Raw genomic sequence first — 15,897 nt, 5'->3', positions numbered from 1 at the left:
GGGGCACCTTGGCAGTAAATGATGAAAGAGGGTGGAGTGTCAATCTTTCAGGCGCTAAAACCAGATATTTTAAGCCCATCACTTCTACTTCAATATCTGCGAATGGCAAGGACATGACAGACGAGGTAAAGATTGTGGTCACGGCAAAGAAACTATGGTTAATATATTGTTGGAATTATACTACAATACACCCACCATTAATAAAATGAACATTAATTGCATGTCTGTTGTGACGGGACTCAAACTCTGGCCTTCTGCCACCCACCACCTCCACACAGAGGGCACGCTACTTCCTGCATTGGCCCTGAAAGCTGGTATTGGACATAAATCATGAGATGGGGAATGGTCAAATATGGACATAATTCCTTAAATGTTTAGGCAAATATTGACATATTTACACACACACACACACACACACACACACACACACACACACACACACACACACACACACACACACACACAGTATGTCCAAATAAATGGGTTGGGAATCATTTTGTAGATTTCTTGCACATGTACCAACCACTACCAGTTATTAACTTGAAGCCATCATTTTTTTCTTATCAGGCAGTTTTATTTAACAAAAAAATCACTGGTGTTTTTTTAAGGGGTAAATAGACATATATAATAATTTAGACGTTTTCACTGCCATTCTATTGCATAAGTGCAACAGCTTTGGTCCAAGTGTACTTCCTGTTGGCTACTGCATTGAAAAACTTTGCAGCAGGAAATACTAACGGGCCCATTTAGAATGTTTATGTTGTCAAGTTTGAAAAGATCAGCTTAAAACAGCGCTACAGTCAGTAGTTTAAATAATTAAAGTTTAGTGTAGCTTATAGTTCTTTTTTATTTTAAAGAGCAAAATAAGCAGCTCATGTGTTTATTGTGCATCAGGAAGCTTCATTGGTTCTTCTGAATGAGAGGATGTTCACTTTAGTACAGGGGCCACATGAGAAACAGGGACTGTTGTGGAGGGCCGGACCAACAGACTGAACTGGATCCTGCTCTATATTATTCCACCTCTTTATAAAAAGTAAATTGTATGGTTTTGATAAGCCGTGAGTGGTAAGAGTAAATATTATGATCAGTGGTGGAATGTAGCTAAGTCTATTTTACTGTACTTAGGTACAAATTCAAGGTACTTTACTTGAGTATTTCCATTTTATTCAACTTTGTACTTCCACTCCACTACAAACCTTTCCTAACTACCCAAACTGAGCAACACAGTATAACAGAGTTAAAATAAGCTCCACCTGAAACATCTGCAGCAGGAATAATGATCCAAACAAATCTACATTTGTAATATCCATATACAATAGTAAAACACTGACATTGATCATGTTTCGGATAAATTAGTACTTTTATTACAATTGTTTGTCCTCATTTTCTGTTTAGTCAGTTCAGAGAACCAACATCTTCTGAGCATGTTGCTTTTGCAGCTAAGCTGGCAAAGCCTCAGTTGTCCGTGTCCACTCTGCATCACCAACACATCCCAGGTAGACAAAATGACCCGGCCCAGCTCCGGCGTAAGCTCAGCATGCCGGAAGAAACATGGCAGGCGGAGTCCGGTTGCCGACTCGGCTGAGACTCGGGATAAATTACGCACCAGAATCGGGCCAAATACACCAGCCTCATTCCGGTGGCCGACACTGCCATTGTTGGGATTGCAGTGATGCTGCTGCTTGCACACATCCACGAACGTACTAACGTACGGAAATTGAGATAAAAAACAGCAGCAGTCGTCTTCAAAATAAAAGCAATGCAGCTGTACTCCGTGCATGATGTACAGTTATTTACGCTTCATGTTTTCCCATTGACGTCTCGCGGGCCAGTCGGCAACAGCCAACGGGCCGGATATGGCCCAGGTCTGCTTTAGTGGCTCATTCCTCATCATCAGAGACTTAATGGTGTGAATGTAAGGTTTGGGAGAGTTGTGTCACATGGCAGTTGTGAAAGTTTCACAAACTACAGTTTTGAATAAAAAAAGAGCGTATATCAAAATAGTTGTAACAATCTATGAGTCAGGACAATATTAAAGTTATGTTGACAATAAAAACTTTGTTGTGTTCACTTTTAATTGCCTCATTACAGGTGCTGCCAATCTGGGCAGAATCTTGTTACAAATATTACAATGTGTGCTCTTACTTGTTTTCGGCGACCTGAGACTGTTTCTATGACACCTGGGTGAGTTTCTCTCGCCTCTGGAGAGAAGCTACCCGGTGAGTCAATCAACAACAACTTTAGGTCAGGGCTTATGTTATTATAATGCAGAATAACCTATTCTGTAAGCCCCAAAATCTGGCACCTAATGTTTCCTTATTACCCAGCATTCAGTGGGGCTAACACCCAGTCAGCGCCACCACACCCCCATCATGTACCTTCTCTGAATCCAACCGCACGGCCAGTTTACTTTCGGTGACCTCGCCCGTCTCTTCGGAGGCCGTGAACACTGACTGGAGGTTAGTGATTAAAGGGTGTCATTCCACCGGGCGACCTCGGAGAAAGGCCGGACCGATATCGAACGCCTCACAATGAAACCACAAGGTTGATTGAAAAATGGGTATTTGCATACAAGGCAGTGAGCAGAGGGCTGGCAGAGCAGCACTCGGCTCTCCACTCGGGTGGGGGGTGGCAACGCTGGCATGGAACGAGGCCTCATTAAGCAGAAAAGCATCATTTTCTGAAGCTTAGAGTGCTCGCTCCCTCTCCTCATATATACACACAATAGGGCTGACACTGGTTTGAAAATATAACTAAATAACTAAAGAAACCTGTGCTGCGTGTTTAGAATGAACCGCTCATAAATAATACATATGATGATAGATTGCTGATGAACTGTCTAATGAATAGAAGGCAAGGGGGGGAGGGGAAGCCGAGTTTTTGCTGACGAACAGCAATTTTTTTATTTTTCTTATAGATTTAAAAAGTGAGACCTCGCACACACAGCAGCACGATGCAGGAATGCTAATGTCCCTGGCATTTTTGAAACCGCTGTTATCTTCCTGGCAATGCACATTAGCTGGAGGTATGGTTTCCCTGGCACTAATTTAGCCCTGTAAGGCAGGCGCTGGAGGTTAGAATCAAAACTTAATGGAAGCTCTAATTTGACCAAAAGTTCATTCCCGTTAGGGAAATTAAAGCCTGCTAATTAGGGATTACAACCTGGTTTATAAATTGCAAATGCCAAGTCAGACGCGGTTAGAGATATTACGGAATCGTGACAATGCTGCAAGTAAACTTTCAGCCGACGGGATTTATGTTGACGGAGACGAGAACGAGAGGGCTTTGATGTTCCAATTTACATTACTCGGGATCAAATGAAAAAGTAACCGCCAGAGATGTGAATTTGATTATCTGCAGTCTCTCGTTTTTTTTATTTTTTCAAATCCCGACCAACAATGTTTTTTACATCAGTCGGGGCTCGCAGGGAATACACCTCCTGGTATTAAACCAATTTCCACGGGAGGAATCCATCTTTAGCCGTCGCCGTGTGTCACACTTGCTTTGCAAATCATAAACAACGACCTCCGGCCGTATATGTTATCCTCCCCACTACGTCATTTAAGTCTTAACAATGTGCTCAGCTGTTATTCACTCTGCCACCATACTGTGCGTATGCCTTTTGCATCCATGTTGCTTTGCTATAAAAGGAATACCGTATTGCTTCCTGCCTCTTCCTGGCCCTGTCACTGACTGTCTCCTGTGACACAGGCTTCCACTCAGGTCGGTCATGTTTCTTCCTTGAATCATGTGGCAAATGAGCTTCACTTCTTCTTCCCTCTCTCTCTCTCTCCTTACTCTTGATTCCTTTCCTCTCACGCATGTGCACACACACTCACACACACCTGCGGTTCTTTCTCACAGTAAATCCGCCGTTGACAGGTGTTGGGAGGGATTTCAAAGTCCCGACACAGCTGCAACTGTGAAAATTGGCGAGTGTGTTGAGTATGTGCGTATAATACAGAAAGGAAGAGATGCAGAGTGAACGAGAAAGACAGAGAAGCGAATGGATGGATGGATACAGTAGATAGATAGATTAGAGTAAATGTTTGCTAAATCAGCAAGCAGAGAAAAACAAACAAGTCACCTCTAATAAACAGGTTTTATTATGCCGAACACATGCTTCTAATGCCGGACTAAAGGGGTGAAAAAAATAAAAAAATACACCAAATGTGATATTGTCGGATTAATGAATGCCGGAGGGTGAAATTCTGCCATTGATGCAGTTCTGTATTATGCGCTCCTTCCTGGTTTTACAGCAGTGCCTCCAAGCTGCTTGTTCCAACACAATACGCTTGAGCACCAGAAGAAAAGGTTGAGGTCTTTAAAGATACTCCACCACCTGACACGCCATTAATATTCTCCATACAGGCTCTTCCTCTCCTCTATATACGAAGATCCCCCTTCCTGCGCCGCCTCCCTTATCCCCACTTCCACTCCACTCTCTGCCTTTACATCTCTGCACTGCCTTATATCTCCCTCCTCCATCTCCTGTTTTTTTTTTTTTTCACTTCTCTCCCCCAACCATACGTTCTTCCTCTTCCTTTTGGTTGTTTTTTTTTGTCGTAACTTTTTCTATCACTCTCTCTTCCTCCTGGGAAGTGGCACAGAATCCCTTTAAGTGCTGCAAAAGCAAATCTATTTATCATAACCATCTATCTCCTACTGTACGTATACTTTATGCTTTATGCGAGAAAGACACACAAAAAAAACACACAGCAGGCTGCAGAGAAAAGGAAAAATGCAGAATCTCTCTTGCATGCACCTCCACTGTACTAGAAGGACAAATGCATGTGCAGCGAGCGAAAAAGGGATTTCTAAATAATGATGCAATGTATGTGATTCACTCTCAATGGCGGCAGCGCAATAAATTAAAGGGAGGTAAATGGGCGGTTGTGCCCACTCTCCTCCCACGCACGGCAATGCGGTGGAGCGGAGCGGCCTTCGGGGACTTCCCATTGACTCCACACAAGGTGCGAACGGAGCGGGAGCAGAAGGCTGAGCGGGAACACGAAACGACGCGGCAGGAAAGACGGAGAGGGCTGCTGCTCTGCGAAGCCGACGCAACGAAAGGAGAGGAAACGCAGGCAAGAAGGGACTGACCATAAGAGACACACCACCAACAATCAATCAGACAAACATGTACAGTGTGCGTGCACACGCAAATAACCCAGACAGACCGTAAGGGCCACTTAATAGCAGCCACACACACACACACACACAGAGTGAGAGAGCTCAGCAGGACATTAATATTCTATACACCCACACACAGCATGGTGAGGATCTGGACTGGTCTCTGTGTGTCTGCTAGTTTTACAAACTATACGTCTAGACACGGTCCCCATGCAGCACTACACAGGTTGCTACCATCACAGGAAAAAAATAAAATCATGATGTAAGCAGATTTCTGACACATACTATAAGCCCACACACAAAGGAGTTGTGTTAGAAATGTGGCTACTAAGTCCATGGGACCGTCTCACACAGATGTACGTAGCCCACAGCAAGCAAAGAGCAGCTGAACCAACCGACCAAACAAATACCTTAACAAACAAAGCAGATTGGTACACAGCCAGAGGAGAATGTGCACCAGGGAGTATGGTGAACAGGACAACTGGCCCTGCTCTACACATCATCTGGTCATTAATAGTGAAGTATTCAAAAATGTAGTGATAACAAGCAGGGCACCACCCCTCCTCAAATAACCCCCCCTCTGCTGTAACAAATGCAAATAACAGACTGCCTGGTGGGCTGTTTCTCTTTCCAACACGACACACTGCTCCAGAGAGAGAGGAGGAAGGGGAAAGGAATCCTCCCCGTTGATGGAGAATGCCAGTAGTGCGAGATGAGTCACGTATTGTCCATATAAATCAATGGGTGAGAACACCAGGAAGAGGGGGGAAAAAATACACGCGTGCGAGTAGAGAGACATGATTATGCATGTGCCGTAGCTCATGTATTAACCATAACTGAATTTACACATCAAGGCGGCAAATGAATTCCAAATAGATTTTTGATGCAGACCAACACGAGACCTGATTAAATGATGAGGTGAAGATATGGAAACGGGGACGGAAGGAAAGGAGTGTGGCGCCACTGACGGAGCTGTACTCCGCTGACTTTGTATTAAATATTCAGAGTTGGAGCGTGCCGTTGCCACACTGGCCCCCCTTTAAAACAAAATGTCCCGACGCTACAACTGTCCAGCACCCAATTGTTCCCCATAAGATCGAGGGCAGAGTCAAAGCAGGCTCCTCAATTTTAGATTTTATAAGCTGTATCAACATTTAGTTTGTGAGTTAGGCAAACTATAAAATTAACCTGTTCACTGCCAGTGTTGGCAGTGATATGCCACTATGTACAGTATTGTTTTCATATTCATAGTCAGCTAGATAGCTAGCGGATGGTAAAAAGGAAGTAGAAACCCCAAAAATGTACCTTTAAATACAGCAAATTGTCATTTTATCACAAATAAGGATGAACCGATACCGACAAAAGGCTGATACTGACTCCAATAGCTGGATCAGGGATCTGTGACAAAAGGAGCAATCTATTAAATTTGTTTGTATGCTATTTTAATCTTAATTCCAGGAATGTAGCTATAAACAATGAATGAGAGCTACTGTAAATTGGTCTGATTTCCTTGATGATTAGTTTCCATCCATATGATTTTATAAATGTTTATTTCTTCAGCGTAATCGAAAATGTCATATGTCTTATATAATATGTGTAATATCATTTTTTAAGCACTCACCGGGTGTTCTGCTTTCACATTATTGTTTATTGTCGCCCTTGAATGGAGCAGTGACCCCCTAGTAATGGGCCCATTTGACCCCTTCACAGGTGATCCTGGCTCAAACACTGCATCATGGCTTGTGTGGACAGTTCATACTGTATAGTTTACAACAACCAGTACATGCTCTCTCTACGCTCTGTGTAGCTACAGCATCAGGAAGGAGTGTTAAAATATCTGCAAACGTAAAAATTTGAGCAGCCCTCCAGCTTCATCACAAGCATGCAACTCTCATTTGGCTGCCAGTAGGTACAGCTTCCAGTCCAATCCACTCACATCACACTTTCAAGCTCCAAAGACTTTGCTCTCTTATTTGTAATAGAACAGTTTCGCTTGAAGATGTACTGATTTAAATGTTCCCTCTAACAATATAAGAGGGATATATTAAGCCTCTGGAGGTGGCGGCTGCCGCTGCTGAAGGGGTCAAATTACCTGTAGTCATTCTAGATGCACAGAGCACTAGAGAGCGATATTCATTTTCTTCAAATATTCTCATTACAGAGACGACGCCTGCCAAAGGGTCTCAGACCTTCATATAATTACGTCGTCAAAAAGAAAAATCTCAATTATAACAGAATACCTAATTATTACGCTGCCCGTATTCCAAATTGCCCTCGCATGAAAGGAAAACCAGAGCCGTATCATCCGCTAAGCTGTGAGGACAGATTCCACTTCTCGTAACACCGCTGTTGTTAAGCACCCGAGAGCATTAGAGGGAGGACCTGTCACGGCTCAAGACCTGAAGGGAATGAACAGAGAACAAGATATGACAGGGCACAAACCTGTGTCCTTACTCGCTACCTTTTTTATGAAGGGACACTGATAACTTCGGAGGGCGCCGGTCGGTGCAAAATATCACCCCAATTGCCATACCTCAGAAGAGGCCTTCTGCTTCAATAACAAAACAAATTATTTGACCAACTGCTGTGGCTGCCATATCATTTTCCAGGCCGTGTAGCGTAACAAGGCCAATTTCCCAAATAATCAAACTCCAGCCAGTGACCATCCACCCATCAACAGCTTTGATCTTTTTCCTACATGGCAGCCATTTCCATCATAGCGGCAATGTAATTTCCCAGTGGGTAACGGGCACAGCAGTGAAGACTCCCAGTGTAATGTACTGTGGAGCTCCCATTCTAAGTTGGAAAGCCCTTTTTGTAGAAAGCATTTGCATTCAAATCATTGAGTCTGAAATTGGTTCTACCTGGCTGGGATCAGGACTATCTCCTGTGGGTTCCCACTGCCAGTTAAGTGCAGTTTTTATAACCTTGGAGCGCAAGGAATGCTAATCGCTTTTGATGGCATATGAAGGGCCTAACGATGGTTTTATTTGGACTCCTCAAAAGAAAGTAGCACCTTCCTCACCTGGGGTAGCTCTAGATAGACACTTTTCCACTATGGAGCCATTGCGAGCTATAGGGCTACCTTCGAGCCAGCCGGTGTTAATAACCATTTGCATTTCTACTAGAACACCAATAACCACGCAGCATTGCCATAAAATCACCCATAACATGCCAACGCGGTGTAACCGTCACCCATCCCACAACGCAGATAACGTAAACAGACCTGTCACACTCCTGGAACTTAGAATTGCCAGACTGGATTTACAGTTGTCGCAATTGAGCAATCGAGCACAACCGAAGTAAGATGTGTTCAGTTGAATTACTACTGATGTTTAGCTAGCTAAATTAATGAATGCCAATAAACGCACGGAATGGAACTGCCTGCGGTGTCACGACCATGATGTCCCGGGCGGTCTCTCCACTGAATGCAGGGCAATGTTCCAGGAACTGCAAGCCGCCTTAAAAATAATAAAGGCTTCTCATTTTGACTGATATCCAACTTTAACAGCTCTCCTGAGAAAGTTAAACAAACTAAAGTAAGTTGTGCGACGTCACTGTTCGACATTCTGAAACACCGGCCAGTCAGCACATCCACGCTATTTTTATAACATTTGAACTCATTAAATCTGCTTTGTGAAACATGACAAATTCATTAGAAGAACTGAGTGAACTGTGAAGTCTGTTTGATAAGTTACTTTACATTTCTAATGACTGACGAGGAAAATTAAGTCTTCAACTGGTTCCTACTGCAAGAGGAAAACCTTCAGTTAACATATTGTTAAGTTTAACTGAGCCAAGCTCACCAGTAAACATCTACTCCTTCTAAAAGAGGATATATAATTCTCATAAACAGATACTAACTCATTCGTTGGACATGATTCTGGCCACGGTTAGTCAGAGCGATGAACTGGCTATAATGGCCCACAAAACCTGTCAATTCCTTCTTAACCTTTCCTGTCAAGAACCCTTAAATTTGTACACATTAGGTCACAGACCCCCAATTTGATAACATTTCATTTCAGGGACTTTCATCTGATTCTGAAGATTTCAGTTGTTAGATATAATTAAGACAATAATTATACAGTAGTCAACTGTTGAGGAGATAACGTGGACTTAAGTAAAACCTATGATCAGATTAGTCACTCTTATGATTCTTAATCACACTGGACTCGCTCCTATAGCGAATTAAATATTGAAAAATAAACTATTCCACATTTTTTCTGGGGACCTCCTCAAACACCCTCAAGGACCCCTGTGGGTCCCCCGGACCCCTGGTTGAGATCCACTGAAACCAGAGAAGATAAAGAAAACCCCAAGATGGGTGATTTTATTGTGAAAAAAGTTTTCATCATTTCCCTTCAGGTCCACACCTATTAAACTCCAGGTTGATTAAGTGTTTCCTCCTGAGGTTTTATCTGTATCCCCACCCATATTTTAATTTAACCCGCGTTCAAAGTAGATTCAAATTAGTGTTTTCCAAGAGCAACGGCCCTTTGGATGAACATCAATACCTCTGTGCTCTTTCCTTTTGTCTCTGCAATTATTCTAATTATTAAGTCTGACTGTAAGTGTACAGAATCCTTAACAATGCACCTTGAATACAAACAACACACCTACAGTGATGGGATGCACTGTTTACTTTGACTTAGTATTGTGTACCGATGTTCTCCCCTAACCTTTGAATCTGTGAAGCAGGCAGATTTTAAATGTATGCCAGGATGAAAGCCTTTTATTTGTATCTTGTGGAGGAATAACTTACAGTTTGTTTAAGTCCAACAGACATATTCAAAAACATCTCTTTCTTTAATCTGTGCTCAGCCTCGTGCTTACAGTGTACCGAGACCTCGCTTAGCGTAGACATAGTTAGGGCCTCCGTGGAGCGTGAACCCCGGATCACTGACTGACAAGCACGTGATAATCAATTCTCCAGCATGCTGGTCCAAGGCAATACTTCATCTAAGCTTCCTGAGCTCCATGAGAATACTTCATGGAAATTTACTGTCACACCGTGAAATCCAATTAAAAATACATTTGGACATTGATCACCTGATGCACTGTATCGATTGCTGCTCAAAAAGCCACTGTGTAGTGTTTTCTGTTTGGCCAGGGTCCACTCACCTCTCCATACCATATAAATGTATTGATCCGCTCAGCCACTCTTGGATCCATACAAACCATTAAACATCCTTTCAGTGTTTCTCCATCCATTTATGTGACTCATAGCAGCCTCCTATGAGCTAAAAATGGCCAGCACGCCGCTTAGCAGAACAATCAGGTCTGAGAGACCGCTACGGCATAATGAAGCCAGGTGATGATGTCAAGTTAACTACCCAGTTAAAAGAGCTGTTCATCAAACTAATCTCCTGGATGTCTGAGGCCGATCAAGACTATGAAGCATTCAAACGTTCACAAACAACTTGAATAATTCGAGAGGGGAATACTTCATCACGGATGGCGAGACGTGGCTAATTCAAAAAACGTATAAAAAAAGATCAATTTGCGTTTTTCAATCAGTGGTGTTCACACATTCTCATTTAACACAACTGCAACCACAGAAAATAAAAAAGAAATACACACTATCTAATGCTATACAATGAATGTGAAGGAATAAATTGAATGGCGGTGGATAAAACGCATTTGTATGCAAAGATTGCCGAGACGGCCCAGAGACGGAGCTGCGGGCAGACAGACGCGCATGTAATCAGGTATCAAATCGCCTCGTCTCGTTTAAGCCGACTCTCCGTCTGCGTGTTGTTGGGCGGGGGGGCAGAGGGGCAGGTGAACGGCGGGTGCTATTGTCTCAGAGTGCCGGTCCACATGGATGACCCGGCCCTGTGTCCGCATTAGCACGGATCAACTCCCGCGGGTATTATCTCGTCAGAAAACAGCGGCTGCAACATCTCAACCAAATAACCTCAACTTCCACATCCGGTAAAACCGGCGTTCTCTTTCACCCCTCCTGACTTCAGGCCAACTCAATCAATCTTTCCCCTCACTTTCTTCCTCTGAAAGACCGCTCCGCTTTCCACCTCTCCAGCATGTTCTCCTTCCAATCTCTCCATTACGCCCACCTCTTCCCCTGCAGTAATGTTCTTCACACTTCACATCCTCCTCTTTCCCTCCATCTATTTCCTGACTTCTCTCCCTCTCCATCACTCATCTCTCTCTCTTCTTCATTTTCTCAGTAACAATTCCCTTAAGTGCAACTAAATATCTACAAACCTTTCATGCAGGGTGTCAGGGTTCTGCTCTGCCCTACAGGGAACCACCTCCAACTCTAGCTGGGTCTGCACACACCCACACAGATCGACCTGGCGGTTAATAAGCCTGTTGAGTAAGAAGGCACCTCGACTCAACATTGATCACCAGGTCCCTGCACCTCGAACTCTTAGGGAGGCTATTTGTCAAGGTGATAATTTATTTTGTAGCACCAATATGGTGTGATGAGGATTGGGTTGTTTCTCTCCCGTCATGTGGTCCAGGGGCCCGACAGACACCGTGTCAGCTCTAAATCAGGACGGTGATATGTAGCATGAAGCGCGCAGATCTGTAACTCAGCCACAAACAGTGGAAGAAGACTTTCATCTCGCTCAGCAGGCAAGAGAATGGCAATTTAGCAAAGCGATGTGCGACACATGTTCAAACTCAATCCCCTGTTCCTTCCCACGCCCGCGCAAAGGCTTTTTACTCTGGTGTCCCGCGAAGTTGTGAGCATTGGTGGACACACTGGGCGACTTGTGGAAGAAGTGGGAGAGCGGTGCTGTTGTTTTGATCATGCTGACATAGGGTTCCCAATTATGGAGATGCTGCCCCGTCTAACCGGCGAGGCCAAACACCTGATGGGAGGAGGTGGCGGGAGCGCGGGACGCTGCATGTGGATAGGCGAGGCTACCGCAGTGCACCGCTGCTCCCGCGTGCTCTCAAGATGTTCCACATCTCCCCCCTCTAATTGGCAGATGGCCTCAGATGCGAGATGATTTAATGGGCTGCGTGTGTGTGTTTTTTTTTTTTCCCTGCCTCAGTCAGCCATTAGCGGGGACATCTGTAACGAGTTGGCCAGGCACACTGCTGGGAGCGGAAGCTGAGAGCAACACTTTCTAATGGGGGGGGGGGGGGGGGGGGTAGTGCGATTGTGACGGACCCGGGGAGGTAATCAAAGCACTCTGAGCTATTACTTTGGGTTATGATAATCGAGACATCACGCCTTAAATTGTCCGAGGCAGAGGAAAAAGAGCTTTAATAAGCCTTGGATGTTGTTTACTTCTGACAAGCTGCAAAGAATCAAACAGCACAGCGTTGCTGACTATCGGCGACGTGACAATCCCCTTTTGACTTTCAATACACTAGAGAAAGACATTTCTAGCATGCGCATTATCATAAAAAGCCATTTTCATGGCTTTTGGCACAAACAGCTTGGCTTCCAAGCGAATCCACTTCTTGCAGCTGGGCCGTAACCATCAGCGGTGAATTCTGCTCTCAAAAGGAAATCATTAAGGCCCCCGACCAGAGTTTGGCCCTAAAGGCCTCTGGGTGTCTGGCTCTCTGTCGCCGCCTTCATTTCTTACAGCTCCCTCCTGAGTTTGTCTCTAGAACCCGAGCCGGATGAGGGAAGGAGCTGCGAGTCCATCCGCCGGTTCTCCACGCATGTGGACGGGGCGTTGGAGAGGTGGGCCCGAGCCTGCGGCCTTTTAAATCTTGATGGCCCATCGGTATTCTACCCACAGCTTCTGAGGATTCGTCTGCTACCTGCAAACTGGGTCAATTTTTGCATTATTATTTTAGAGTTGTGTATCTCGCTGTGGAGAAAGGAGAGGTTCTGCACACGCAGGCATGGCAACCCACACCTGCACTTTGTCTCCCTCTCCGTTCCCCATCCCCCCCCTGCCTCTCTCTCGCTCTCTCTTTTTCGCTCTCACACACACACACACACACACACACACACAAGGTATTCTGAATTCATAAATATGAGCACATATTTGTCACTTTAACACATAAATGTCAACTCAAAGCCACAAAATGTGCTAACACTGTCAACCTTATACGCGCCGCGTGAAAATAATTTTAGACTGAGCACACAGCGAAGGCCTAATTAAAATTGATAGATATGCCTAATACTGATTGTGACACTTAAAAACCCGGGCACTGTAGCAGAGCTTAAACACAAGTATCAGTTAATATGCAACTCCTCTATTTTCGCGTCACACTACCGGGATTAGCTGCAGTTATAAATCTGGAATAGTTCAGAATGTGACTTTGCCATCCACACGTTGACATTAATGAGGAAGAGGCAGTGCTGCACCGTTCCCATTGGGTTTTATGGCAGTTTTCTAACTGTTTGGCTTGAGGGAAACCCCCACGTCCGCGTGCATTCAAATGACTTTCATGCAATTTCTAATCATCAACTGTATATGTGTACTTTCAGCTGAGAGCCTGGGAGGTGAATGAGGGACCAGGAGCAGATGGGGGGGTTAATACGATGCAGGGGGGGGGGCAGAAAGGGAATTGAAGGGGACAGGCCGGCTGGTGGGACGCGGCACAAAAATAGGAGAGGGAAGAAAATAACCAAGTATGAGATACAGAGAGGCGATAGGAGAGACCCTTGTATGCGGTGCATACAAATGGACAAGGGAGGGAACACGGATAGAGGGGGGAAGGGGGAGGTTGTGTGAGGAGAGGAGATACAAGAATGTGAGAAAGATGGATTCACTGTTGGCTAATGAGAAGACAAAGGCAGTAGAATCCACATCGATCTCTGCCCCCCACAGCACGCCGGCTTTACAGCTCGCAGGTAGAGGGAGAGCCCGGAGAAGCTTACCTGAGGTAACAAACCTCACCGCTGTGGAAGGAACACAAGTCCAAGGACAGGCGCCGACGTCTGCGTGAAGACATGAATGCGTGTCCGAGTGACAGGCACACTCATTTATAGTGAGCGCGCACACAGATTTATGGAAGTTTGAGCTGCCGGGTGATTTGTGTATTTGTGCTGCAGGTAAGGTGACATACAACGCTGAAGTGAAAGCGGGACACATAAAGAGGTGACTGCTGCTTCAATGAGGCATACGCTAATTGTGAGATTTAAAAAAATTAAATATTTATACAGTAGCCACTTTGCATGCAAGGCGCTGAGATAGAACACTTCCCCTCTGGAGATGCATTACTGTACTCGCATTCAGTGGAGAGGAGAAATGTGAGGCTGCAAATTATTTTACAGATCACAAATATTGAATGAGACAGCTGATGACATTCAGGTTGATATTCTGTCTTATCTTAAAGCCTGGGAAATACATTTATGTAAGAAGGTACGACCACCGTCTTGTAAACAAGTTATCAGCGCAGGTGCGCATGAACAAAGAGGCACACGAGTTAATGCGCTGCGGAGAGCCACTTACAGTAGGTTCGAGCTGTTCCAGTACACCGCATGCCGGTCGTTGGCTCTCGTCAGGTGCAAGTTTGTAAGCGCCAGCGTGACGAGGCTGAGAGAAAACGTTGCGAGAGCCATAATCCCCTCCGGTGCTCGTCCGCCGCCCCTGGTTCCCCTCTCGTCCCTCTGCGTCCCCGCTCCTTCTGTCCCAGGCGACGCGTCGTTCACAACATCCCAGCGGTCGAAGAAAAGAAAAACGCCTTTTCAAGTTGAATCGTGGTGACTTTTGGAGTGGTTACGTGTTCTTCAACTCAAATCCCATTGCGACGTGAGCCATTTGGGCATCTTCACTTGTGCAAAAAAATCTATCTGGACTTCTTTTCTCGTGCCCGCTGCGCACTTTCGAGTCTCTCCTGGTGTTGTTTGGCGCTTCTTTGCTTTCATCGGAGAGGAACAACGCAGGTGACGCTACCGCATTCACAGCTGACGGCCGAGCTCGGTGTTTATCGTTCTTTGCGCAGCTTTGAAGGCGCTGGATCTCCGTTGGAAGGACTGTGTACCATGCGCTCCTCTCATCAGCATCATCATCGTCATCATCACCATCACCACCAGCAGCAGCCTCACGCTGCGCACACAAGCTACAAACCCGCCCTCTGATGGCCGAGATGCGCTCACATGTCAGTCTGTGCTGCGGCCCCGCCCCCTCAAAACATGCGGCCCGCGTGAGTGTGCGTGTGCGTGTGTATTTCAGCAACTGTGTGGAGAAAACGTATCCTCTTCATTAAAAAAAGGCGTGACTCATAAGGTATGGGTTTAAGATTAAGATAATAATAACAAACAGTGGTTTAATGTTTTGTTTGAGGTGATATTTAGAAGCATGTTATTATTTTAATAAAACAACACAGGGCACATCTAGAATTTTTTTTTTCTTTATCTATGAAGTTCAGGGTTTACTTTGGGATTAAACTGGGAACAAACTAAAAAGACTCAAATCCTCACCAGCTGTGAAATGACTCACCACTATCACATGTTTAATCATTACCGTAGTTAATTACAAGCACACTGTTCTAATTTTTGTCAACAACTAGAAGAAAAAGGAAGCTGTTTGATGTGGAAAGGTTTGACAAATTAAAGGAAAAAAACAACTCGATGGTGGTGGAGAGCGCTGGGATCAGATTACATGATAACCCGATAATGACCCAATTTGAGATTGTGAAAGACGGCAAGCTATGATTGGTCAGGGCCCATCGCGTGGTCTAGCAGGCCTCATCACAGGGACGAGACTCAGCGATCGCTAATCTACGTCGTTCAGCTTTCTGAGGCATTTTAATTAAAGTCGTTCTGAGTATCGATACATCTGGAAATGCCTCTGATGCAGCCTAAAATGATGGACCGGGTAT

At 44.9% G+C, this 15,897-nt stretch overlaps 1 protein-coding gene across 2 annotated transcripts in view; it reads right to left on the bottom strand.

The window, feature by feature from the left end:
• efna3a (ephrin-A3a) overlaps positions 1-15,137 on the bottom strand; it is a 60,234-nt gene extending 45,097 nt beyond the window's left edge. For both annotated transcript variants that reach the window (XM_068711177.1, XM_068711178.1), the window contains exon 1: positions 14,526-15,137. In XM_068711177.1, coding sequence (XP_068567278.1) covers positions 14,526-14,635 — 110 coding nt within the window. In that variant the 5' untranslated portion in view covers positions 14,636-15,137. The remainder of the gene's footprint in view (positions 1-14,525) is intronic.
• Between the last annotated feature and the right edge of the window lie 760 nt (positions 15,138-15,897).

The sequence above is a fragment of the Cebidichthys violaceus genome, unplaced genomic scaffold, assembly GCF_023349555.1.
Source record: "Cebidichthys violaceus isolate CVI_PGR_0920_01 unplaced genomic scaffold, fCebVio1.0.p SCAF_16, whole genome shotgun sequence".
NCBI classification, from domain to species: domain Eukaryota; kingdom Metazoa; phylum Chordata; class Actinopteri; order Perciformes; family Stichaeidae; genus Cebidichthys; species Cebidichthys violaceus.
Note: the sequence above shows the minus strand (reverse complement) of the source record. Positions and strands in the feature narration are given on the sequence as shown.